This window comes from Silurus meridionalis, chromosome 25 (assembly GCF_014805685.1).
Source record: "Silurus meridionalis isolate SWU-2019-XX chromosome 25, ASM1480568v1, whole genome shotgun sequence".
NCBI classification, from domain to species: Eukaryota; Metazoa; Chordata; class Actinopteri; order Siluriformes; family Siluridae; genus Silurus; species Silurus meridionalis.
This window is the reverse complement of record NC_060908.1, coordinates 8,167,501-8,194,707: the sequence shown is the minus strand read 5'-3', so window position 1 is coordinate 8,194,707 and position 27,207 is coordinate 8,167,501. Positions and strand designations below refer to the sequence as shown.

The following is a 27,207-nucleotide window of genomic DNA, read 5'->3' as shown; positions in this document are numbered from 1 at the left end:
TGATTGTAATTAAAGACAAATAACTAGTTACTGTACAGATTGTAATAAATCCATTGATATTTAAACATTTGACTCGCCGGGACTGAGTTGGATTTCGCTTTACGGCAGGGGTGTACAATCTTTTCCACAAAGGGTCGGTGTGGGTGCAAGTTTTCATTAAACACCTGATTATCCCTTTGAAAATTAAGATCTACACAGGGGGAATCTGGTGTGGCTTGGGTGAAATGAAAACCTGCACCCACACCGGCCATTCGTGGGAAATATTAAACACCCCTGCTTTGTGGACTTGACCTCTACTGGGCAGGGCGAGTCGTTACTGTGACGCCAAAAGCGTTGCTAAGCGAAGGCCCCCGTAATGAAATGGCAAACATAGTACACCTCCGCATCGCCTGAGTTAAACATATCGATTGCTACGATTTAGTTTTACAAAGAGATTGAACGAAAATATATCGGATGAGCTTTTGCTAAGTAAGTATTATAGACTTTGTATTATATTTATTTCAGCGTGAGGACTCTGCTTTTTTTGTTTCAGTAATAGTTTTTTTAACAGGGATGTGAACTTATCCGCTATAGAAGTTGCTAAGCGCTGTTTGTTTTCTGCGGGTAGGTGAGCGGGCCAGTGAGCAGAACTTTTCCCAAGTTTGCTCACCTTTGTATCAAAACTCGGTTTCAGACTAAAAAACACTTCTTCACTCTCCGGTATTTTCGGGAGTGTAGAAGCGGTTTAGGGGCAGTTTTCAGTTGTCCGGGTAGAGAGATGGACCATGACAGTGTGGCTCGAGCTAACTCAGTGTTAACCAGACACACTGGACTTTATTTCGCCTGAGATCAGCTCGTTTATATCCGATCACTGAAGTGCATTGTCATCGGGACTGCCTCGATCGAGTGTATAAGACAGTATAACGTCCAAATGAGAGTAAACATGTAGACTAATTGAATTATATTGATTATATTACATTATATCGAATGATATTACCTGAGAGGTAACTAGGGGTAAAACTCATCGCTGTTGAATCGGATTGGTATAATCCTTCTGTTATTTGCACAGTGGTCGTGATGGAGAACTACCATGTTTTGGAGATGATAGGCGAAGGCTCATTTGGGCGAGTGTACAAAGGTCGTCGGAGGTTTAACGGCCAGGTTTGTGCCAACACCGGCCACTACACACACACACACACACACACACACACACACACACACACATCGCGAGAGAGGGACTGTCAGTTTTTGAGTTAAACCTGATATGTTTTCCAGGTTGTTGCTTTAAAGTTCATCCCTAAAATGGGCCGCTCTGAAAAAGAACTGCGGAGCCTGAAGAGAGAGATTGAGATCATGCGAGGTCTCAAGCATCCAAACATAGTCCTGCTTCTGGACAGTTTCGAGACACAATCGGAGGTAAAGTCTGAGATCATGTTTAGGTACAGCATCCATGTACTATAAGCTGTTTTGGCGGAGAATCCAGTGCAACGGCTCAAACGAAAATCGCTGCCAGCGTTTCCAATTTTCCCATTCAAATGTCTTGGTAAATGACACTGTTAGGCAAAACGTAATCGTATATTCAGACGTTGGCAGCAAAAAAAATCTCTCTAGCACCGGAGGTCATTTGGCTAATTATACTGCAAAAACTTCTGACTTAATAACAGCTCATAATGACAATACTTATTGTGCAAAGAAAGGTTTCACAGCTGCCTTTCTGGGATTAAAGGACAAGAAAATAAGAAGCCATAAATCTGAGTATGCCTTTTTACTTTACAGTGTAGTAAGGCCATTTATATTCCCCTGGCAGGTGGTAGTGGTGACCGAGCTTGCTGAAGGCGAATTGTTTCAGATCCTGGAGGATGATGGAAGCTTACCTGAGAACCAGGTACATAAAAGGATATGGTTCTAGATAATAAACTACATTTCTGATCTCTGTTCTGGGGTTTAGCTCTAATATTTAGATACTGTGCAAAAACATTTGAATGTTAACATTTCAAACGTTTATAAGGGTCAACCTTTTTTCCGAAGATATCCTCTGAATACATTACAATTATTCAAATGTGTCCAGTAATATTATTAGCTATTTACGGCCACTGTCTAGCTTTTTAATCCTTGAGAACACATCCAAAATCTTGTATTGGAATTACTGAGGTTTGGATTAATCCCATTCAAAACAAGGAACCCATTAAACTGACTAATAACTATAGAGAATTCAATAAAAAAATATTTGGATACAAATTTGGATGAAAATGGGATGTGATTTCATTCACCATAAAAGAAAAAAAAAATCACAGACTCCATGGCTATGTCGCAAAGCGCACTAGGGTTATTGAACCCCACTTTTTAGATCTACTGCGTTAAAGGAATCTGTTATAATATTGACGTTTGAGAATAAACGGTGATATAGGAGACATGTTTCAGTCCTTGTCTTCATTTGATTACATCATTTTGTTGCGCCCACTTCGAAATCTTACACTGTTAACAATCGCTGACATTTTTGAAATTTTACTTTGCAATTTTGCAAAGCATTTGGTTTCGAAGCAGCTAATCATTTGCGAAGTTAGTTCCAATATATGTCATACTGATGTCAGAGTTGCAATACAGCACACATGGATGACAGAATGACAGCCAGCTCAACTGAAATAGACACCTGGTTTCTGCGAATAGCCATCTTTCTTACATTCGTTGTTTTGCTGTGTGTAGGTGCGTGAGATAGCTTGCCAGCTGGTATCTGCCCTGTATTACTTGCACTCCCATCGTATATTGCACCGCGACATGAAACCGCAGAACATCCTTCTGGGCAAAGGGGGTGTGGTGAAGCTCTGTGACTTTGGGTTTGTACTGCACAAGGTGCTATGTAAAGTAGCAACCAAACTATAACTATATGTGTAGATTTTCTAGAGATTTAATAAAGTTTTATTAATTATTTTATTCCATTTTTTAAAAATGTATGTAAAAAACATTTTTTTTTTTTTAAGAATTTGCCTGTAATTTATATAGCAATCCACATGTTTTCTTTCTATGGCTTCTCCCCTTAAGAATCAGATAAAAAAAATCAGGATTTAAATTTAATTTAAATAGATTTCTAAAACCCACATTTTAACACACCTCTCATCTTAAACTCTTTTCAGATTTGCTCGGGCCATGAGCGTGTCCACACTGGTGTTGACCTCCATAAAGGGAACTCCATTGTACATGTCTCCAGAGTTGGTGAAAGAGAAACCCTATGACCACACAGCTGACCTTTGGTCTTTGGGTTGCATTCTTTACGAACTCCACACGGGGGCGCCGCCGTTCTACACCAACTCAATCTTTCAGCTCGTACAGCTGATCGTCAAGGATCCGGTCAAATGGCCAGACAATATGAGCCAGGGCTGCATGGTACCGCGATAAACTTTTACCTAGGGGTGTTTCATTATTAATTAAATATGGACAGGGAAAATTTTGAATAACATTTGAATCATTAGTAGACTTGATTAGAGTCTTTTGAACAATTAAACAAAGATTGAACAATAAGGACTGCAATGATAATGATAATGATAATCGAATCACATTGTGGGTTTATTCCCAACGCATACCTGCAATCACATGTTTATATCCACCGCAATCCTGATCAGGACTAAACAAAGCTTTACTTTTGCATTAAATCAAACATTAATCAATCATTAAATATTTTTTATTAGTGTGACCTTTTTCTTTTTTTTTTTTTTTTTTACTCTTTATTAATATGAATACAATTAGCCAGCAAAATATACAGTCTAAACATAATTTAATGCAGCTTCTATATTTTGTATCAGTTGTAAAATAAACATGGTCTATGTTTTTTATGATATTTACAATGCAATTGTTGTTGAGTTGAGTTACGAATCTGTAAGATTTTTCTCAATGCTTTATTGTTTAACAGAGTTTTCTAAATGGTCTTTTAAATAAAGACCCTCAGAAGAGGCTCACTTGGCCTGGGCTGCTTCACCATCCGTATGTTGCAGATGGAGTCATAGGTGAGAGAATTTAAGCATTTTTATATGCTTACATATATATGCTTATATGCTATAAAGCAGAAGTATAAACATTACATATATATATACACACACACACACACCTCTCTACTCAACTTATTTTTTGACGGCAGTCCTAGAAGCTTTTATTTATATATATATACAGGCACAAACATGCACAGCAGGTTTTAATGTGATTTATTTATTATAATATTTAAGGTATTTTATATATACATGCACTAAACATGCACAGCAGGTTTTAATGTAAATGTTGTACTAGAAATGTAATATGTTGTAAGCAGTAATACCAGTCACCTCATTTTATTTGGACAGTTTTGCCAGATGAGGGTTCGTGCAGCCCCCTGACCATAACGCCCAGTCCCGACATCCAGGCCATGAAGCAGCAGCAGGTGGCAGAAAAATCGGCACCTCGCAGTGAAGAGGGCAAATTACTGCGCAGAGCCAGAGACATGCAAGACAAAAAGCAGAAGAATAAACAGGTAAGTTCATACACAGCATGAGTTCACTACAGAGAATATAAGATGAAGTTCATGAGCTCTAATGCTGTTATGAAATGGAAAAATAAATAGTTTCATAGAGTTTCATAGCTGTGGTTTAAAATATATGATCATATGAATCTCCAATTTAGTATGTCCACAGGTCCTTATAGTCTAAATTTGTCTTTTTTTTTTTTTTTTTTTTTTTGATCTTTTTAAATTAAAGGCCTTAAGCTTACTACTGTAAACAATTTTATGCAATTCTTACTTTAGTATTATGTTATTTATTTGTTATTATATAATTGAATAATTTTATAAACAAACTCTACTTCACTCTCACACACGGGGTAATACAGAGTCGGTCGCATGATGCAAGTGCTTGTACTAAACTGACGCTAACGTTAGCTACACAGTCGTCAATTTGAGGAAATTCAACTAAAATACTCCTACTGGTGTCTGAGACGGTTCTAAAACTCACTCAACGCTATGGCACCAGACTTTACTTTTTTCATGAAATGACCTTTTTGGAACTATTTTTTGTGTGTGTTATTTTTGAAGAATTTGCTTTATATTTGTAATGTCACAGAATAAGGTTTAAAATGTTATTTGACATACGGATACAAATATATACAAAAAAAGAAAGAGTATTTATATTATATGTATAAAGTAGAATATTTGAATTACAGGAAACACATTGGTCTCTTTGATAGTGGTGTCACATTACATACATCAAAACAAAATGAGTTGAAAAAATGAACTGAGCATAAAACTTCCAAGTCAAAAATTTGTTTTATGTGACCCAGTAAAATATGACTATCCAATTTCAAGTTATAATAAAGTTTATTGTAATAGTATGGAATGCTAAATCTGATGGCGTTTAAGCAGAAGTGGTGTGTTTTGATTGTCCAGGACCAGACGAAGAATGGCAAAGCGCTTATCAACCAGCCTCGCACCAAAACTGCCCCGGCTGGAGAAGCCCCCACCAGCAGTTATTCATTGGGCAGCACCTTTACAGTGTGTCGAAATTCAGCTCATCCACCAGCCAATCAGCATCAAGCCAATGACATTGGTGTTGCCAGGTAGTATTTGTGCTCCGAATTTGAATGTAACATGAAAAAAAAGATGTCTTGGGAAAAAAATTGCAACTTGCACCACAAACAATGCAAAGACAGTTTTGATCATAAAAGAAGAATCGAAACGTTAAAGAATTGTTGAAATGATAAAAATATACGTATTCTATTTTTGTGTCAAATATTCTTACACAAAGTTGTTTTTGTTGTTCTGTCCACAGGGTGAATTCGGCTCCGTGTAAGGGCCCCATCAGCAGGGACTATGAGAGAGAGTTTCCTTCAGTGGAGGTGGGACCGAGGCTGCTGATGAGATGCTCTAGATCTGGACACTCCAGCTTGGCTTCTGTTAGGATGGACAGTGATGTTAGTAATTATCAAATTTATTACTTTTTAAAAACTTTACAGAAGAAAATAAATAATGGTTGGAATTTATTTATATTTGTATGTATTTATGGCAAGGCTGATTTAAATGTTTATCATATGTAATATTGTATGCAGTAAATAATTTCAGTGATTGATCCTGCCAAACAATTATAACATTCAGAAAGTTTCTTTTATTTCCTTAAACCTTGAGATAAGTAAATGTACAACTAATATAAACACACAGTGTGTGTATGCGTGTGTGTTTATATTTAATTATGGGGCAGTGGTACATAAAATCATTTAGATACAGATCTGAGAGCTTTAGTTAATGCTCACATCAAGCATTAGAATAGACACATAAACATATAATCTCAGTGATGCAGACTGTGCCAGGGATGTTGTTGCAGGATAGGCTGGTTTAAGTGTTCCCCAAACTGCCGTTCTCTCTTTCACTACACTGTCTGTCAATTTTATACAAAAAAAAAGCCAAAGAAACATCCAGTGAGTGCCATTTCTGCATTAGAAACACCTTGTTGATAAAAGAGTTTTGAGTGGTTTGATTCGAGCCGATAGCAGCTCTAATAAACACTCTATGACCACGTCAAATGTATAAGCAGGAAAGCAGTTAGGACTTTTAGAATATGTTAAATTGTATGGAGGATGAGCTACAGCAAAAAAAAAATACACATCAGGTTTCATTTCTGTCCAGTAAAAAAAAAGGAATCTGGGCACAGACTCCTGTGGACAGCTGAATATTGAAATAATAAAAAAAATTCTGTTGTTTGTGAAATATCAAAATAATAACCCTAAACCTATTATTTCTCTATATTTCGAAAGTCCTTAAAATAATTTTTTTTTACTCATTCTGATGTTCAGTGTAAAGCTTTCAGCCTGTATCTTTATGATTTTATGCATTGTGCTGCTGCCAACTCATTGCCTGTTTGGATAATTGCATAGACGAGCAAGTAAACAGGTGTTTCAATTAAAAAAAGTGTATAGCACCTTGTATATTTATAAGTATGTTTGATGGATTTGCAATAAACAATACCTCTCCCACTTAACATGTCCCTCTGCGCTTCACCCAGGAGCAAGATGTTAACAGTGATGATGAGTGGCAGCGGTTGGCTGAAGTGACAGATCACACGTCTGTGCCCATGGATGCCCACATGCATCAGAAACTGTGGAACAAGCTTTTTGGATGCAAGGAGCAGGCAATCTGAAATTTCTGTTTTTATCAATCAAATAAGACTCTTTTTTTTTTTAAGCTTAATTATCATCAAGGGCTTTGCTGTAAATACTGTGCTGTAGTTGTAGTTGTCAGGAATTTTTCTGTTGGCCACCCTCTATTTGATGAACTATTTTTTGACTTTATTTAACCTGCCTATTTCGCTTCTGCACCAGTGTCCGTAAGTTTTATTGGCAGGCGACATTTATTCTCTTTGTTTTTTTTTTCTATTATCCTTATTAAAGACTGTTTATTTGTATTTCTGCCTGCATCCTGCAGAGAGTAGTTGCCTCAAGCCAAAAAGCATGTGTAGTCATTCACAAAAGAAAAACACACAAAGAGTTAAAATGTATTTTAGAGTAAATTGAATGCCTCTTTCTTTGTACAGCTCCTTAATGGGAAGTTGGAAGAGCCTTCCACTATTCTTCAGCTTCTTAAGATTCTCACTAACATCATTCTGACCTCGAACCCCGCTGATGCCCGGAGAATTAGCGAGGAGACAGACGCGCTTCAAATTTTATTTAGTCTGATTGAGGTGATGCTTGGCAGTGCTGAAGTCATGAAGGTAAAATACAATATAGTTGTCTGGTTTATTACAAAAACAGCACTTAATTCAGATATGAACGCATACATGGTATACATATATATAAATGCATACACAAAACTTGATTGTTTTTATTATGTTTTTATGATGCATTTTGTTTTACTCAAACGCAGTTAAATAAGCTGTATGCCTGCACCTAATGCTAACTTTATCTTTAGTAACTAAAATGTTGGTTCTTTTAGCTTTTCCTAAATAAGAGGTGCAATTTGTTTTGCATTAAAAAAGTTTATTATACACAAAATCATTGCACTCTCACTTCTGCATCGTCTCATGAAGGTGCTTACAGGGAAAAAACCAGGAGAGAGAAATAAAGTTATGAATTGCAGCATAATAATTATTCATCATCATCATTATTCAGGATATTGGTTTGCATTAAAATAATACATGAAACATTTACCACAATAAAAGTAAAAATTAATCTAAGGAGGACCTTTTTTTTATTATTATTACATAAGCATGTAACCCAGGGCACAAGGGGTTTTTTTTAGTTCTCGTAAAGGAGGCGTAAATAAGTAAACGATCCGCATTCTTTTGCGGTCAATTATTATTTTTTTTGTTTAGCAGATTTTAGAAAAAGTATTAATCACCAAGGATTTGGGATTTATTTATATTTTTCTTGACATTAGTGATGTTAATGAGTAGATAAACATTTATCATTGGTTTATCCCTTTCTACAATAAGGGTTATCATCATTAATTCCTTAATTAACACTGATAAATATTGTTATGATTGCTGTATTCATTATATTAACCTTGAGTAATGAGACTGATTGCTCATAATTTGGTGTGACTGCAGAAGCCGTGGAGCGAGAGGGTGCTGGGAGAGCTGACGGCTGTGCTTTTGCCGATTTGGGAGATTCAGCCTGACTGGCGAATGAAGGAGACGAGGTCTGAATTTACTTTACTCCTTAATAATTGTTTTCCTCTCCTGCTTTGATGTTTTATGTGATTATTACTAAAATTAATATCATTGTAATATTTGAAAAGATCTTCTATTGATGATTACATAAAAAGTGTTAAAAATAAATTGCTGTAAAAATAAAAAAAAGCAGAAATCTTTCATAGAGCTATTAATATATACACAGATGGCTATGAGTAATTAGATTAAATTGATAATTTGTTATTTTATAAAAATTACTCCTCTCACTAGGGCTGAGGATTTGTGCCAGCTGTTGATATCATTATTTCTCGATCCAAACCCAAACACTCTGGCAGTAAGTAGCTGTCTTTTCACCGGTTTTCATTACTGATATTGATATCTGATTAATAATTAACTGGGAGTTTTATTGATCGCAACATTTCTGGGTTTTTATCTCATCCAGCCACAAGCAGCTGCAATCCTGAGTCTGTTTGTTCACTACGGTGTGTGTGTTAACATCCACATGGACAGACTTACGGCTCTTTTGGAGAATCTCTTGTCAGGACCAGAGGAGGTACAAGACATGAATTTCTACCCATAAAATTTAAAGGTCATGCTTATTTGTGCTGCGATACTTGTATAAGTCCTGGGAGTCATGATGTGTTTGTTTTTTCTCTCTTAGCCTCATTACCCTTTACCTCCTGGTTGGGGCATGTGCGACGGTGTCCTGGAATTAATTCTTTATTTTCTCTCTGAGGTAATTTCACCCAGGATATTTTATGAGATTTCATCATGTAATTATTATAATAGTAAAATGTTAATAAACAGATTGTCCCCTCGATTGCAGAGTGAAAGCAGTGCTCTGTATGATTTTCGGATCTCTGAGGTTTGGTGTCACTTGTGGACTAAAGTTGGCACAATTCTAGAAAGCACAGCAGCCAAACCTGATTTTCTTTCAGTTGATGGTAAAAAAAAAAAAAAAAAAAAGCAAAAGCATTTATTTTAAAATAGAAATATGATCAGTTCTTTATACCATGAACTGCATTTTAATTCAAGCCGGTTATTTTTGCTCCTCCTAGGTCTCTCTGTCCTTTTATCTATCGCTCTGCTCGCTTTCTCCACTGAGCCTTATGATTGCCTACTCCTGTATTTTGAGGATGACAAAAAGCTTATTCGCATCCTCGCTCGTCTCTTGACTACTGATAGGTCAGTTGACCTCTAGACTTTTTTCTTCTCTTAGTAGGAACCTTATTTTAGACTTCATGTTAATTGTGACCCGCCTCCGTGCTCTCATTCTTAGCAGCTCAGCACCACTTAAAAGGGGTCTCCTGTGGGGCGGCTCTGATATGAATAGTCTAGCCATGATGAGCTGCCAGTTACTGTGCTTTCCATTCGCTGTGGAGCTGCCCCAGGAGAAAATGGTGGCGATTCTGCACTCGTATCAAAGCCTAAATGTTGTGGAAAGCTTAGTTCAGGCAAGTATTCTACAGCAAGGGTTTATTAGGCATATATGGGTTAAATTTGATTCTACGTTAAATGTTTCTACTTCTGTGTGCTTTTCCAGGTGATTCAGCTCCAATCCCCTGCTCTTTTAGAGCTTCCACTTTCTCTGTTGCGCCGTCTTTGCCTGTCCTCCCCTAAGTATGCTGTTCCAAGCTTCATCAGAACAGCTCAAGTCTGTGGGTTTCTTCCCCAGAGTACATCATCCGACCAAACCTTAAATAATCTTAACCAGTCTGGGAGTGCAGCAGACCAACCAAGACTTAACGGCACCCCACATAATAAAAAGTTACAAATGGTCAGAATTTGTGGGGATCACCCTACGAGAAACACCGACATAATAAAAGGGAGTATAAATAAAAGTGGGGACACAAGGGATCCTCCTAACATGCACTGCCAGGTATCCAAAAGCAAGTCTGGGAAGGTGAGAGAAAGAGGCTTTCATTCCAAGATCAAACAAGATCTAAAAATTCTCAGCATAGAACACCTTCAAGATAGTATGGAGCAACACAGCGATGGTGTTGAGGAGCTTCTAGACAGCCTAGAGTTAGACAAAGGCTTCTCAGACCATCTCATACACCTCACAGCACGGCACAAGAGCAACACAAGCTGGATTATTGACAGTTTAGAACAGCCAAAGAACTGCAAAGGTCACACTACTGTAATTAAGAGTTGTCCTAAAGAATCAGAGGTCAAAGGTCAGCCTCCTCAGCCTAAAATTAGGACAGCAAGTTCTCTCTTGTCTATGCTGCTACAGACTGAATCTTTGTTTGGGTGTGCTGTGCAACTTCTGGGTTTGCTCTGTCAGACTTGCACACCTGACTCCACCCTCTTTGCCATGCCCGTGGACCCGGTCGTGCTCCGAGCTACTCTATGCCACTATGATGACGGAGTTCGAGAAGCCGGCTGTGACCTCTTGACTTGCCTAGAACCAGATTTGGGACCCGTCTCTCCTAGGTCAAATGTAGGACCAAACTGGACCATTGAACCAACATTGTTCAAGGATTTGCTGAGCCGCTTGTCTGATTCTGCACCTTCTGTACGCAGAAGTGCTTGTAAGGCTTCGGTAAAGTGGCTAGACATGATGAGAAAGACTAAAGTGTCATCAAAGAGAAACCAGCATTTACAGCAAGGGTCTAAGTGCAGGAGGGGAACCGTCAGTGCTCCAGCCGTAACAGGCAGAGAAAGAATGAGTATCACACAACAAACAAAAAGCAACTCCGTCCCTTTCTTAGGTTCTATGGGTACTTATATAGAGGGGGAAGAGTGGCTCAAAGTCGCTATGGGAGCAGCATCTCCAGCAGTTTCTCTCCTCTCAGATTCTGATGCCATCATTCGGCGACAAGGCTGCATCATCCTAGGGAGCATGGCTGCCATTACAGGAGGTGAAAGAGCGTTGATGAGCGCAGACGCTCCCCATCAACTCCTGCGCCTTGCCCGTGCCGACTCCCATCATGCAGTGCGGCGTCAAGCCTTGTCCGCCCTGTGTGCATTTAGTCAACAGGACGCACTGCAGCAGGTGAGAGGTGTGTGGTGTTTTTTTTTTTCCTCCAAGCTTGTATTGCGTGATTATTACCAAACAACAGTAAAGTAACGATAATTTAATAAATTTTTATATTTTAGTCTTATTATGGGGCAAATATCCAGTACCATAATTTAATTTGTAGTAGCAATAAAATGCACAACACTATTGCGCTATGATCAGTGCAGCCCCATAACAATTACACTTACCCCCGGAAAGCTTTAACGAAACGAACAGCGTGCAGACACTTTTGAGAAACATTGCATCATTTTGACAATTGTGCTGAGGGACTTGGAGAACAACAAGTGAAAACTCTTTACCAGCATGTCTTACTCTCATATTCTAACTGCTTTCTCCAAAAGGCTCTGAAGTCCATTGAAGCCGAGCTTCAACTCCACCATATATCCCAGAGTTCTTCACTTCCGAGCAATTACAGATGGATGGGTCAAGCCAAGGCAGAACATAATGTAGACTCAACACCTGGGTAAACATCAGTGTAATTAATATAATGCAAGGTTAATTAGTGGATTGCCATGGACATTTCTGTGATATTGAGAGTGTCAGGGCAGATGTCATTCTAAATTCTCTTCACATCAGTTTATTGTTCATGTACAGTTTTTTTTTTGTTTGTTTGTTTTTCAGGCTATGAGGTTGGGTTTGTTTGTTGACATAGATTAAGCCTGTAATGTAAACAATCCCATTGACACTGTGATCGACTCTAGCCTTTACTTGTATGCTGCAGTTTTAAAATAAAATTATATATATGTAATATATAAGTATGTAATGTTCCTTTTTTTTCATGCTAATAATAATGATAGTAATATATATATATATATATATATATATATATATATATATATATATTATATAAAATCATTATTATTATCATTATTATTATTATTAATTATGACTGGCCTGTCCAACTAGATGTCACTCACATTTTCATTTGTATTTGTATGATATTGCATTCATTTTATAGATGTTTTGTAACTATACTAAAAGATTTTGTAAACTCATGAACATTTAATAAATTATTTGGAAGAAAAAAAATTGTTCTTGTTTTTGGTTATTTAAAAAAAAAAAATATATATATAATGGCTTATATATATTTTTAATATATAGAGGTTTTGATCTCGGAGTCTTTCTATATTTTCTTGTTATCATTTTTTCTTTTAATAAAAAAAGAATGAATCCCTGCTTACGATAGAAATAAAGAATTAAAAAATCATGAAAGTAATTATTTACAGATCCTTCGTTTTTTTCTATGACGTCCGGAAAAGGTTTTTACTGTACTATATCTATAAATTTGCGAGCATGTGATGATACAATGATGATAGTAAAATGTTTTGTTCAGTTTGAAAATCATTTATAGGCTATAAAATATGAAGACGGGACTGTGCGGTGAGTCTGCCGTCGTTTTAGCCGTATTTACTGAAAAGTGCCGATTTCTGGGGGTTTTAGAAACAGGTGATCTGCACGCCGTTGAGTCTGGACATGCTTTATTTATTACCAATATTTCTAATTAAGCTTACAAAAGATAATATTAATGAACAAAAAGGTCAAAATAAACCAATCCAAATTTTAAGTTTCGGTCGGTGTCAACCTTCAGGTTATTTAGTTGCGGCCGGTCATAAGCATGTGTGTAGGCTGGAGGTGGTACAATTTTGCCAACACTACGATTTCTTTTTTAAATATTATAAAATGTGAAATTTGATAGATATTAAGATTTTTTTGCTGGGATTTCAGTATATCCGCTCGGGAATGTGGTCAAATTAATTAACGCTGCAGCTCTCTGGTGAATTTTGTTCACCCCAGTGTTTTTTTAATTATTATTATTATTTTCCCTCCACTAGTCATTTATTCAGGTCGATATTAAAAGGAAAATATAGGCTATTTTCACATTGCCTATTTTAAGAACGGAGGGAGGAACATTTTTTTGCCGGTGTGCTATTTCAGTTCCGAGAGTGTGTGTGTGTGTGTGTGTGTGTGTATGTTTATAGAAAGAGAAAAACCGATGAAGCGGTTAGGAGATGAAGGCTGCCGGTGCAGTATACAGGCTATAACGAACAACTCAAACTGTCAGTAAAAAAGCATGTCCACAGTCTGTTAGGATAAACAGCAAGCCTCCCAGTTCCCTGTACTGGCGTGCAGCCTAATTAGGATTTAGATTGATCAGAAACCTGGAAACTAACGGTCTGACATGGGTTTCTAAATATTTTCGTTTGTATGCGCCTGTGGGTTTAAAAGCTGCCTCACAAATTAGACGCAAAATAATATTTACATAGAGCTGAAGAATTTAGTGCTGCATTTTAATAAATCCCCCAAATTTTGTTCTAGCATTTTTTTCTTCGAAGACAGCTTGAAGAAATGAATAAAAAAAATCCTTACAGTAATGAACCTACTGACAGCTACCCGAACCTCTGACCAAAGAAATCCTAATGATAATTTACCAAATAATAATTCAGTCTTAAACATGGGTATGAATTATACGTGTTTGTTTGGTTTTTTTTGTATTTTGATATATCTATATTTTAGATTTCAGATATGTACACCTCCCAAAATAAATAAATAAAAAAAAAACCATCTGTTGGTGAAGTCATCAGCATCGAGATGCACTATTGCTTACACAAATCACTTTATTGGAATCAAAGGAATGACAAGAAAACACAAAGCAATCAACTGGGGGAGAAAAAAAATGACGCATCGAAATGTCTGGTCTTGGTCTTTCAGCTGGTGTGAACGTGTGTAAAACAACAACGTGGCTCGGCCGCGTAGCTCATGAGTTCCAACATTTCTATCAGCTTCACAAGATGACACACCACAGTCTGCTCATTTCTCACAAACATGATTGTATACCGCCAAGAGGAAAGCAGATTTAAATTCAATAAGGCGCTTAGCTCTCTCAATATCTGTGCTAGGCTACGTATTCAGAAGGCTTAAGAAAATAAAGGTATTGCTAGTTGTTCTTTTGAAGGTAGACAGGAAGCTTGAATTAAACGTGTAACGTGTAAAAAAAAATCAAATTGCGTCTGGATTTTTTTTCCCTTGTAGTTCCATATGTAAGCACATCCAATAAAAAATATCACCAGACTATTTAGCTGGATACATAAATTTGATATATAGACTGTAAAAATTAGAAAAGAAAAAAAACATTTCATTGTACGCAACCCTATTTGCAATTAATGTTAGATTACATGAATGAAAATGTTGAATAAATATTGCTAGGAAGAAGAAATTTGAGCTAAAGCTAAATAAATGCTTTAAAACCATCTCAAGCATTCTAGTGGAGATATAAAAAAAGCTGTTGAGCTATAAAGATTTGTGTGTGTGAGAGATTGTGTGTGTGTGTGTGTGTGTGTGTGTGTGTGTGTGCTACCCACTAGGACACCATATTTCAAATCAGATTAAACAAGCCTTATAAAATCACAAACCCTGATTGTTTTCGCAATTACAGCAGAGACATTGGGCCAAACAGTAGTTTGTGAACTGAAAAATGCCACTCTTTCTATGAAATGACTAAGCAAAGAGGATATATAACAGGTCTTTTTTTAGCAATAGAGATATGCTGTAATGTTTAACATCCCGTTCAAACCAAAAGAAAGAACAAAAGGCATCAAAAACCATGAAATATTAGGCATGCAAGACTAAAACATTATGAACTCAACACACATAACATTAGGCAGTGCCATATCTTCAGCATCAAGTTACAAACTGACATACTTCCGTGACTTTGGACATAGATAGCATACCTGAGCTGCAGGACTAACCTATATCGGGGATGTAATGAAAAACAAAATTTAGGCTTGTTATTCCTGAGGGAATATTCATTTTCAAAAGAGTAATTCCCCTGAAAGTCAATTGGTTTGGAAAAAAACATTGCTTACTGATATTAGTGCTTATTCGTTGTCAATGGAAGAATTACGCTATTGCCAAGTGCTACAACCCTTGAAACTGCTTACAAATAATTTCAACAACAACAAAAATAATAAATAAATCAAATTAAATAAAAAAATTAAAATTCTCTGCATTCTAATAAATTAAAATCGGTGCAGGTCATGATATTAAGTTATAGCATTGTGTAAACTAAAAAAATGTGCTTTATTTGTGTGTTCAGTGTTACATCAATTCCTAAAAGGACATGAAAATAGGACCCGTTTTATCTATTCTTGGAAAAAAGGAGGCCCACACAAAAGCCAACTGTCATTTAACCCATGACAGAATCACAGTGCATATTTATTTGACTTGGAGTTGAAATTGAAAAAAGTGGAAGTTTGTGCTGCAGCTGTTGATGGACTTGTCAGTTTGTAACGAAAAGTTATTGGTTAACATAACGTGCAAGAGTACACCCTCCCGCCCCATCCAAAAACAAGAGGAAAAAATAAATAAATAAATAAAGACATTCGATCAGAAATCATTCCAACTTAAATTCCAATCCATATTTAGAGCACTATCAATTCTACTTGCAGGACAATCATCAATTGTCAGGCTACCAAGTTCAGCTCAGCCGCTGGCCTCTTGTTTTAGGCGTTGACTGCGGGCCTTGTACACCTCGATCAGAAGGTCTTTCACGTACTGGATCTCTCGCTCCACTGATTCAGCCTTGTCCCGAAGTTCTCGGTTTCTTCCCTCCAGGCCATGAAGCTGTTCCTCCAATGAGTCCAGCTCTGCTCTCTTCCTCTGCCGATACCTGTTGAAAAAGTCAAACGTTTAAAGTTTTTGTATCGCTAATAAATCCTTTTTTCCATTTGTTTTAGAGAGGGTGTGGTTGGTGTTGTCCCTTGTATCATGTTTTATTCTAAAACGTATATATAATTTAGTAATTTGCGATGGAATGCTTGTTTTATGCTTACATGCTTAGGCTTTTCAGGCTTCGAAAATTATCCATGTCCAATATATTTGATAATTTTTTTTTTTTTTACGACTTTACTATCCGCTTTAGATTTTCAATTGTGCAAACGTTTTCCGTAAAAAAAAATGTATAAGGAAAGTAATAAAACAAGATCAACCACATACACTTGTTCAGTAATCTAGCATACAGTCCATGTTTAATGTTAGTGCCTGGTGGTGGGAAAGGCTATACCTGTGAGCTGCAGTCTTGTTCTGATCTCTCTTCTTCTGTTTACGTTCTCCTTGGTTGTTTTCCATTGGGGAGACATCCAGGTCTGGTTTCAGGATGCAGGGCTCTTCCTTCAGTGCACAGACACCTCTGGTGCAATGAGCACCCATTTCGTGTCCATGTCTGTCTTCACTCAAGCAGTCATGGCCTTGACCTTCCAGAAAGCTGCAATGATAGTCGTTATGTTGACGATGCATCTCAACAGCTTCTGCTTTTACTGGCTCGTTGATGGACCCTAGAAAGTTGTGGTAGGCCTCATCATGTGGTCTTCCTTGAAGATAGCATCCTTCATTGGACTCGCTCTTCCAGGGGATGTTAGACTTGGCTACATCGCCAATGGCTGTTTTGCTTTCGGTCATCATCTCCAACTCGCCACTTCCATCCATTTCATTCATGTTGACTTCTCTGACACCATACATCATCATCTCTTCTTTTTTGTGTGGGACTTGAATGGGCCCAACAAAGCCATAGCCGTTGCTTACAACTTTGCTTATGCCGATTGCTTCGTCTGAGTAGCGGCAGTTCTTTTCTTCTTTGGGTAAAATGGCACATCTCCGAATCTCCACTGCACTGCCCAAGCAGTAACCTTTGCCCACCACCCGTTCATCTTCCACACAGCTGTAGCTACCATTAAGCGCAACAGCTGAGTTACCTGAGGTATTTCCTTTGGAACTCCAAATGCCATTCTCGTAGCCGTCACTCACCTTCACCCCGTCAGAAACTCTCTTGCGGTTGCAAACGTTCGCAGTGGGACGACTGCATCCGTAGGGGGCGTGTCTTGGCATCTTTGATCGGCCAATGGGACCCCCACAAAAGCTCAGCAGGTCTAGTTCCCCAGTTGCTAGGGTAACAAGTAGGGGGCTAGATTCTGATTGGCTGGAAGCAGAATATGATGCATAGGGCAATTGGTAGTATGAAGAGGGGCCCACTGGTGGTGGCCCCTTGTCGCATTTGCCCAGTTTGGAGACTTTCTCTGGGAGCGGGTCAGACAGGAAGTAATCCTCCAGCTGAGCAAGCTCTTCCTGCAGCAGAGATGTCATGACCTCCAAATCAGAGGGCACCTGGATGTCATGCTGGAGGGGCGAAGGGGGAAGGGATGCATTGGGGGAGGGAGAGGAGTGAGGGGTTGGGAGGTACGAGGAGAAATCCACTTCTTCCGTCATCCAGTCACTGAGACCATCACCTATTGGGAGAGTAAAAATAATCAAAACCTGATAACTGCATAATTAAAAAAAAAAAAAAAAAGTAAATAAAAAAAAAAATTTACAAGAAAAAAAACAGTTAGCATGTCCGCCTTACTACAGGATTTTGTTAAAAATCATATATCGATATTGTTTATAAATACAAAAGCATTAAAAATCGATAGCATTATTTTATATCAAACAGTTCAAATGTACACCAGAAACATTTTTAAACAGACACACATTGGTAGTTTTACTCACTGTTCAAGGAGGAGAAAATGTGCTGCAGTGCGGTGCCCACCTGAAACTGGGAAAATAAAAAACTGTACTCACTGCAACTCACCAATTAAGTGCTGGCTCTCCTCTGGCCCCTCCCCTCTGCGCCTCTCCAATTGGCTGTGGTTAGCCTGTGGGTGAGAGAGAGCGAGGGGGTCTGCCGGGCATCCAAGTAGAGCCTTCCATATGGGCGCCGACATTGCCATCATTCTGTCTGATGATTCTACGATTCAACTGTCCGAGCTTGTGGTGCACGATAGTGTTGTTAGTGAGTTGAGCCACAGAAAACAGGGCTGGGTACGCATTATGAAACCTAAAAAAAAAAAAAAAAAAAAAACAAGATGGATGGATCAGAGAAGCCTATCGCAAAACTTTGCATAATTTCAGATGACTGGGATATGATTCCAAAAATGGATATATATTTTTTTTTTAATAAACTTATGCAGAGAAATCCTCTGTATGAAAAGCCTTTCCTCCTTCGACCGCCACGGTGCTGTCGAGATACAAAAAGTCTTTGATGACACCAGTAAACATTTTTTTTGCATCTCGGAAAAATGCATCAATCACAATTACACTAGACATTGATGAGGTAAATGACCCCTTTCATTTCAGCATCACTCAGGAAACATCTGCGATTGTCAGGGGACCAATTTAGGCTACCGCTAAACCTGTTCCATCCATCTCAGTCTCCTGTGCCCACTTAATAGTCTCAGCTGAGCTCCCAGTGAACCAGTAGGTGCTCAAGCTGTACCAAATAAACCTATTGCTTCTCTCTCTCCATCACAGGAACACATGTAGCTACTTTAAATAATACCATCATTAACACATAAGTAACAATAATCACCAATTAAACATTCATTTCTACTGTATTACAATCAAGCAGAATCAAGCATGATCACAAAAGGCTAATATTAATGAAAAACACTTAACAAACATAATCAGAAGCTCTACTAACACAGCATGAAAACACTCGCCAGCACTCTCCATAATGCAACGTGCCTACACTCTAATCCAGGACCCAAACATCACACACTTTAGTTGTGTAAACAACACAACATCTGGCATGCAAAAGCATAGTATCGATATGACCATGATAAAAACCCGGAGCCCAGATGAACTCTGTCAGACAAACAAAACATGCACAAGCCACCCAGTTCTAGTAGCACAAAACTCATCGTGCACGTGGGATGCAGCCAATGACGTAATGCAAGGTGTCAGTTTGGTCTTAATGCCCTCAACTCCTTGTCCCTTTGTTTTCAAGGTACCTCGAGCAGCAGAGAATCAACTTTGTAACGCACATTGCTGAACGCTCACGTGAAATAAGGTCACTTAAAATCAAGGCAGAAGGAAAGTTTATTCTGAGGAAACATTACATCCAGTGCCACCAAGCGCTTTTATTGATATTTTTTTTAAAGATTGAATTACATACACTGGCACCATTTCACCTCTATATTTTTAACCAGGCTGTTAATGTTTTTTTTTTTTTTTTTTTTTTGCGCAGCTCATATTCAGAGGCTTCTTAAAAAAGCTATTGCATGTCTATTACTTGAGATTGTAAAAACCAGAAATAGAAAGCCAGACCTGTTAACTGTCCAAAACACACTTGAGTATACAAACACAACACTAAAGCAACTATGTTGTAAAAACATTGTGTTATTATTCTATAATATCACTGTAACAACAGTAAAAACTAACAAGCCGTTGTATAACATTAGGTTACTGTATAAATCCATTGTTTTGTAGCAACAGTTGAATGAATACAGCAAAGTAACTGAAGTAAACAAAACTTTCTCCTTATTTTCCTTATCTACTGTAATGCATCATGTGGATCTAAATAACACAGAGCTCAGTATCCACGATAGGCAATCCCCTGTACTGTTACAGCATTAGAAAAAGCATCCTTATAAAAAAAAAATAAGAAGAAATCAACTCCGCAAAAAGTAAGAAGCAAGTTTCACTTACTCCATTATGTTTTTGAGTTTGGGGTGCGTTGCTGCAGCAAAGCACGGCGCTTGGTGGAGAGTCGACGCGGTTGCTGAATCAAAAAGCCATGTCTCCTTCGGAGTGGCCGGGACAGAAGTGGAGCTGCTCTCGCTTTGTTGTGATCGAGTTGATGACTGGGAACACGCTTAATTGAGTGAAAGCATCATCATCATCAGGTCATCCACACCTAGCAACCGGCTGCGTCATGCGCTCATGTGCCGGTCCTTGTAGATCCCTCCGCCCCGACTGCACAGCTCCCTCGCAGACTTTCCTGCGTAGTAAACAACGCCTACAATCAGATAGGTTTCAACACCCAGACATGCCCTATAAGTCTATAAGACCTGACGACAACCCGCACCCCCCCCCCCAACCTGCATGTGCTCTTGGACACGTTTAAAAACCCGGAAGTCTGTTAATTCCAGGTTCACACCATCAGTCGAATCAGTTTAGAGAGTTCTTACATGGGTTTTCAACCAGACAAGAAAACTTCCTCGTTATCGGGATGTATGGATTCAGCGGGACTATTTAATTTGCTACGTCGAGGAAGAACACTTTTTTTTTGCTACCCAGGAGATACGAGGCTATTGTTGCAGCTTAGTTGCATCAGCGCACGCAAGCTGCGCGCTGATTGGCTGGCGCGGATAAAACCGCCGCGCTGCTATTGGCTCCAGTCAAGCTTTGAGCTCATCAGATTGGACGGCTCGAGTGGGACGTTTCACCCAACTGGCTTGTACCTAAGCGTTTCTCCGTGCACATGTTCCACGTAAACATCCCGAGAGTAAAACAGCCGAGAAGTTTTACACTCTTTCGACTCAACTTTTTTTTAGAGCAGAAGAAGAACACAATGTTGAATGTTTTTGTCGATCTTTGATTATATTTCTCTGCTGCTGTTATTCTTATAGCGCTGATCTCACAGCAGTGCTCCTGGCATGAGGACATTATTGCTGCTGATTGAATTGTGGGGGTTTTTATGGGGGGAGAGTGTATATGTGCATAGTTTATACATTACAAACATGTACTTGATTTTCTCTCAGATTACAAGAAGCACCATGATACATATATTGTTTAATAAATAAAGATAACCACTTACACCAGAGAAAAACTGTCCAGGTCCACGTTTGCTTTGAGATGCTGTTTGCATGATGCTCCTTCTGCATCATCTGGATGTCTACACTCAAACGATCCAGATTTATTTGTTGATGTTAATTCATACAAAACACTTAAAATGAAGCCATGATATACTTTGATATATATTTACATATACCGCTTTTCAGAGTGTGGCCAAACAGGTGGAATGGCATCAGTGCCTTAGCAGATAGCTACCTTTCATTCTTAACCCCAAAATAACAAAAAGACCGGGCGATACGTTCTGCGCACGCGCATTCAAACAGCGAGCATTGCTATACTATAAATGCGTTCTTTTTTTTTTTTTTTTTTTTTTTTGAGGAGGAATAATTTTTCCAATGTTTGACTTTGAAACGTTTTAATTGTAAGTGTTTGTAATTTTACCTCAAGTGTAGTAAGCTATAGAATTGGCACTAGGTGCATGTGTCAGTTTTGCCTTAGAGTATCTCACAGAATAAATCCAGCTTGTGGCTTTGGGGTCGGAGGGTCATATGAAGTCTGCATCCTATTAAAAGTTTTAATCGCGTTTAATAGGAAAGAATCAGTCTTTGTTTTTTTCCAGCCTCAGCAAATCCTAAAGCTGATTGAAGGAGCTACGTCTTCCTGTTGCTATAGCAATAGCGAACACTGCCCCCTATTTTAGACCTGTTTTCTGGTTGCTGTTGCCATGGGATTTGCGATGGGATTTGCTCCCTCTCCCGGCCCGTGTTTCTAACAGCTTTGCTTCTCAACTCTGAGAAGTGTCACTCCCTGAAAAAATGTCTTGTTTTCCCCCCGCGTTCAACAAGTAGACTTTGATAAGTTAAAGCTGCCCTTGTCTAACATAAAGTATTTTTCTTTATATTTAATATTATACAGAACGATAGAACGATGGAACGATAGACAGACAGCCAGACAGCCAGACAGACAGGCAGACAGACAGACAGACAGACAGACAGACAGACAGACAGATAGATAGATAGATAGATAGATAGATAGATAGATAGATAGATAGATAGATAGATAGATAGATAGATAGATAGATGTGTGTGAGAGAGAGAGGGAGAGAAAGAAAGAATGAAAGAAAGAGATCTATAAAAGAAAATAACATTTAGCAAAAAGAATTCAGAGCAAGATGTGTGCAAGAGACTATAGAGTTAAAGAATATGAGATATATACATTTACGATATGAGATTTGTAAATTGTATGTACAACTGTACAAAAGTTCTACACTGTGTATATAACTTGTGTATTATGTATACAAAATACATTTGTATGATGTGTGATGTATAAATAAAGATGCATCAAGATATTTCGATGATACTCTAGAATATTCTATGAATTCCAAATATATACAGTAATAATTATTGCGGATGCAGAATGTACAGAGTGAAGCAGAGCTGCAAGATGTTTACTGGCAGTAAAATCAATAAAGCATCAATGAGCCATCAGTGTAGTAGCAGTGTGGTGAGGATTTTAGTAGAATGATAGTAGATGGAAATATATACCACACCAGATATGTTGCATTAGTATTTAACCCAAGCTAAAAGCTAAGGTTAATGCGCCATACAGGTGTGTGTCTCTTGAAAGAAGAAGTTACCTACAAACAGTTTAAATGACAGGATATTTCTGGTTTTGGAGTACCCCTTAACTCATGTCCATGCTTTCCACTTGTCTAATGCACCAGTTTAACTCAGGAACAGCTGTAAATAAGTTGAGTCAGTTGTGTTTAAACCAGAAAAAAACATGAAAATGTACAAGGAGCAATAGTCGGAAACCTCTGGCCTAATGCATCATCGCATTTTTTTTTTTTTTTAACCCATTAACAGGTGACCAGAATGATCTGGGTCCAATACAAGAACTGGGAGTCATCTTTTTTCATATACATCATATTTTTCCATATTGGAGTTTGATTTAAAGTAGAATACTGACTTACTGTTTTCAACTTAGTGACAAAAACAGCAATATACAGGGAGTGCAGAATTATTAGGCAAGTTGTATTTTTGAGGATTAATTTTATTTGAGGATTTAATTTGAACAACAACCATGTTCTCAATGAACACAAAAAACTCATTAATATCAAAGCTGAATATTTTTGGAAGTAGTTTTTAGTTTTAGCTATTTTAGGGGGATATCTGTGTGTGCAGGTGACTATTACTGTGCATAATTATTAGGCAACTTAACAAAAAACAAATTCATACCCATTTCAATTATTTATTTTTACCAGTGAAACCAATATAACATCTCAACATTCACAAATATACATTTCTGACATTCAAAACCAAACAAAAACAAATCAGTGACCAATATAGCCACCTTTCTTTGCAAGGACACTCAAAAGCCTGCCATCCATGGATTCTGTCAGTGTTTTGATCTGTTCACCATCAACATTGCGTGCAGCAGCAACCACAGCCTCCCAGACACTGTTCAGAGAGGTGTACTGTTTTCCTCCTTGTAAATCGCACATTTGATGATGGACCACAGGTTCTCAATGGGGTTCAGATCAGGTGAACAAGGAGGCCATATCATTAGATTTTCTTCTTTTATACCCTTTCTTGCCAGCCACGCTGTGGAGTACTTGGACGTGTGTGATGGAGCATTGTCCTGCATGAAAATCATGTTTTTCTTGAAGGATGCAGACTTCTTCCTGTACCACTGCTTGAAGAAGGTGTCTTCCAGAAACTGGCAGTAGGACTGGGAGTTCAGCTTGACTCCATCCTCAACCCGAAAAGGCCCCACAAGCTCATCTTTGATGATACCAGCCCAAACCAGTACTCCACCTCCACCTTGCTGGCGCCTGAGTCGGACTGGAGCTCTCTGCCCTTTACCAATCCAGCCACGGGCCCATCCATCTGGCCCATCAAGACTCACTCTCATTTCATCAGTCCATAAAACCTTAGAAAAATCAGTCTTGAGATATTTCTTGGCCCAGTCTTGACGTTTCAGCTTGTGTGTCTTGTTCAGTGGTGGTCGACTTTCTGCCTTTCTTACCTTGGCCATGTCTCTGAGTATTGCACACCTTGTGCTTTTGGGCACTCAGTGATGTTGCAGCTCTGAAATATGGCCAAACTGGTGGCAAGTGGCATCTTGGCAGCTGCACGCTTGACTTTTCTCAGTTCACGGGCAGTTATTTTGCGCCTTGGTTTTTCCACACGCTTCTTGCGACCCTGTCGACTATTTTGAATGAAACGCTTGATTGTTCGATGATCACGCTTCAGAAGCTTGGCTATTTTAAGACTGCTGCATCCCTCTGCAATATATCTCACTATTTTTGACTTTTCTGAGCCTGTCAAGTCCTTCTTTTGACCCATTTTGCCAAAGGAAAGGAAGTTGCCTAATAATTATGCACACCTGATATAGGGTGTTGATGTCATTAGACCACACCCCTTCTCATTACAGAGATGCACATCACCTAATATGCTTAATTGGTAGTAGGCTTTCCAGCCTATACAGCTTGGAGTAAGACAACATGCATAACGAGGATGATGTGGTCAAAATACTCATTTGCCTAATAATTCTGCACTCCCTGTATATTTATGAAAGCAAAACCAATTAGCAGGAGTTTTGAGTTAAGTTTGCTCTCACATATTGTAGTGAAAACTTGACCATACACAGGACAGGAGGTTGTCCATTGGGAAACCTTCCTACCATACTAAACAATATTTCAAAATAATTTGGGATTAATAAAACAAAGTTCTATTACAGGACTGCTGTATGAATTATGAGCTGGCCATCCTACACTCTCAGAAATGTGTTCAGTAACATGCAATCACTTTATCTTTGTCAGGGTTGGGTGCAACAGTGCTGGGTGTGAGGCAGGACAACTCATGAGATGGCAGTGCATCACACACACATTTAAACACTCTCACCTCTAGGGGTATTTTAGCAAAAAGCTATATGACATATTTGGAAATCAGGTTTTGGACAGGAGAAAACCAGAGACCACCAAGGAAACCCCTGCAATCAGAAGGGGATTGTGTGTAGCTCAGCAAAAAAAAAACAATAATCCAAGCTTACGATTGACCAATGTACCGTTAGGAACAGTGATACCAGTGATACCACAATCTTTCTTTGTCACCAGGATTGTACCATGTAGGGAGCATCTTTTGTTCCTTCAGTGTCTGTTTTATCTGAGAAAGTGCATTGTTTGTACATTTGAATAGATGTATGAAGGTTTGAAGGTACATCAGTGCTGCTAAAGGTCAATTTATTTAGCTTTAATTACTTACAAATAGAAATACATAGTAATGTTTATTTTTTAATTACCCCTTATGGCACCAAACACAGCGGCAACCTACAGAAAACCAACAGTTTGGCACCAAAGGCCTCTTGCTAAATAACCTAATGACCTTATAAAGGATGTTGAAGAAGTCTTGACATTAGCAACAGACAATGTATAAGGTTTGATGAGAAAGTGCTGCTGTTTAAGCCTGATTGCTGGTGGCAGTATAACCATGCTCTCTCCAACGCGCCGTCACCAGAATCAAAGCGGCGCGCTTCTGAAGATACGGTGATACAGTAATTCCTCTCGTAAGTCGCTTCTTCGGCCTCGGAAGATGCAAAAAAAAAGAAAAGCCAGACCTGATGCAATCTTCGCGAGTGCGGTCGTAACGTGGTCGGGAGTGAGATAATAATGGTTGTTGAAGTGCGGGGATCTTCTCCCAGGAAAGCGCTGACTCTCCCATCTCGCCGCGCGTTAATTGGTCCGCCGGGGCGCCCTGTTTGCGCAAAGCGTGAGAGAAAGTCAGCAAGGCACACATGGGTACCTCAGTCACTGACGGCTCTAAAGTTCATGCTGTGGATGCATCAGTCATTGTGCATTGAGTTTTTTTTCCACTTTCAATCTCGTGAAACAATAGCTGATGCTGCCCATGCATCCACCCGTAGGCCTGCGATTCACTCCACAGTTGATTAACTAGACAGTACGAAACCCGCCCTGTAGATCTTGGGACATGTCTCTGCTCCTCTCTGAAGTCAAGCTGTCCATATACATCATTTACTCTCAGCGGCTTTGGGATTTACGTTCATGCGTTTGAATGCGAACCCGATTCTCTGAAGGAGACCTCGGGCACAAATAGCTTTAGAAGCGATCAGTAGTCCAAATCAAAGACTAAACGTCACAAAGAGTCCAATGTATGTGAGGTTTGTGGGAAATTATTATTACTATTCATATTATTTTGCTTTCCTTTCCGGCCATGCAGAAGTGGCCCCTCCGCCTGCGCCACGCGGAAGTTGAGGACGCAGCACGCTAACTTCATGTATGGCACATGTTAGTGGCGGTTACATCACAATTTCATCACCGTATCCCCCGGAATTCATTGTTGTCTGTGCGTTCTTCCCTCCCCTCCGTCCTCTGTTTCTTGCACATGCGATCAAAACATGTGAAGTTCGAAGAAAATGACTTGATACTCTATCAAACGGCTGGCCACAGACCATAACAATGCGTTTCAGACCAACAAAGAGAAGGCTGCCAGAAATCTCGTCGGAGAGATTTATTTTATATCATCGTCTTATTCAGTAAGCTAGTATTTCTTGGGGAAATAACCTGAGCAATACGCCTGTCTGCTCGCTTTTGTCCGCAGAAAAGCAAAAACAGATCGCATAACTAATTAGTTTGTTGAAACACTAAAGCTTATGATAATGGCCAATTAACTAATAGGCCGTCTGCTGCATGGAAAGCAGGCGGGACTAGTTTGTATGCAGACATTTTGCTGATTTATCACACTGTTCCTGGGAGAAAGCATTAAAACTGGGAATGATCCCATTAGTCTGACATTATGACCGAGAAGAAGGCAGATACGATTATTAAATGGGTACGTTTATATGTCTTTTAAACCTGCACTGGTGTTTTGGATGTGCTAATATTAATGTAATAGCTTGTACAAAACCATATGGGTGAGAACGTCTGTCTTTCTGTCTGCTGTTTGGACAGTA

The 27,207-nt window shown here is 38.7% G+C and overlaps 2 protein-coding genes across 8 annotated transcripts; one reads left to right on the top strand and one right to left on the bottom strand.

The window, feature by feature from the left end:
* The first annotated feature begins 9 nt into the window (after positions 1–9).
* stk36 (serine/threonine kinase 36 (fused homolog, Drosophila)) lies at positions 10–12,437 on the top strand. 6 transcript variants are annotated; one of them, XM_046839787.1, is made up of 21 exons: positions 10–468; positions 1,049–1,140; positions 1,255–1,395; positions 1,787–1,864; positions 2,683–2,813; positions 3,111–3,360; positions 3,884–3,977; positions 4,308–4,474; positions 5,381–5,550; positions 5,763–5,904; positions 6,990–7,115; positions 7,518–7,694; positions 8,529–8,620; positions 8,883–8,946; positions 9,055–9,165; positions 9,274–9,348; positions 9,439–9,556; positions 9,671–9,797; positions 9,892–10,066; positions 10,156–11,610; positions 11,976–12,437. In XM_046839787.1, coding segments are annotated over exons 1-21 (3,912 nt in total). In that variant the 5' UTR covers positions 10–467; the 3' UTR covers positions 12,102–12,437. The 6 variants fall into 6 exon arrangements, with proteins under 6 accessions (XP_046695743.1, XP_046695745.1, XP_046695746.1 ...); XM_046839789.1 differs by lacking the exon at positions 10–468 and adding an exon at positions 585–603; XM_046839790.1 differs by lacking the exon at positions 10–468 and adding an exon at positions 613–887.
* Positions 12,438–14,231: 1,794 nt separating this feature from the next.
* Positions 14,232–20,934, bottom strand: atf5a (activating transcription factor 5a). Of its 2 annotated transcripts, XM_046839805.1 has the most exons (5): positions 20,631–20,934; positions 20,149–20,440; positions 18,254–18,499; positions 16,694–17,912; positions 14,232–16,300 (listed from the first exon to the last, which is right to left on the bottom strand). In XM_046839805.1, exons 3-5 carry the CDS (start codon positions 18,393–18,395, stop codon positions 16,114–16,116), a joined length of 1,548 nt encoding a protein of 515 aa, XP_046695761.1. In that variant the 5' UTR covers positions 18,396–18,499; positions 20,149–20,440; positions 20,631–20,934; the 3' UTR covers positions 14,232–16,113. The 2 variants fall into 2 exon arrangements, with proteins under 2 accessions (XP_046695761.1, XP_046695760.1); XM_046839804.1 differs by having other exon boundaries at positions 20,149–20,934.
* Positions 20,935–27,207: the final 6,273 nt, after the last annotated feature.

Coding starts and splice junctions, on each gene's coding strand:
- stk36 (XM_046839787.1), top strand. Junction 1,141..1,254: donor GTCGGAGGTTTAACGGCCAG/GTTTGTGCCAAC, acceptor TATGTTTTCCAG/GTTGTTGCTTTAAAGTTCAT. Junction 9,557..9,670: donor TGATTTTCTTTCAGTTGATG/GTAAAAAAAAAA, acceptor TGCTCCTCCTAG/GTCTCTCTGTCCTTTTATCT.
- atf5a (XM_046839804.1), bottom strand. CDS start 18,395: ATGATGGCAATGTCGGCGCCCATATGGAAGGCTCTACTTGGATGCCCG. Junction 17,913..18,253: donor GGAGAGCCAGCACTTAATTG/GTGAGTTGCAGT, acceptor CTCTCCCAATAG/GTGATGGTCTCAGTGACTGG. Junction 16,301..16,693: donor AACAAGACTGCAGCTCACAG/GTATAGCCTTTC, acceptor CTTTTTCAACAG/GTATCGGCAGAGGAAGAGAG.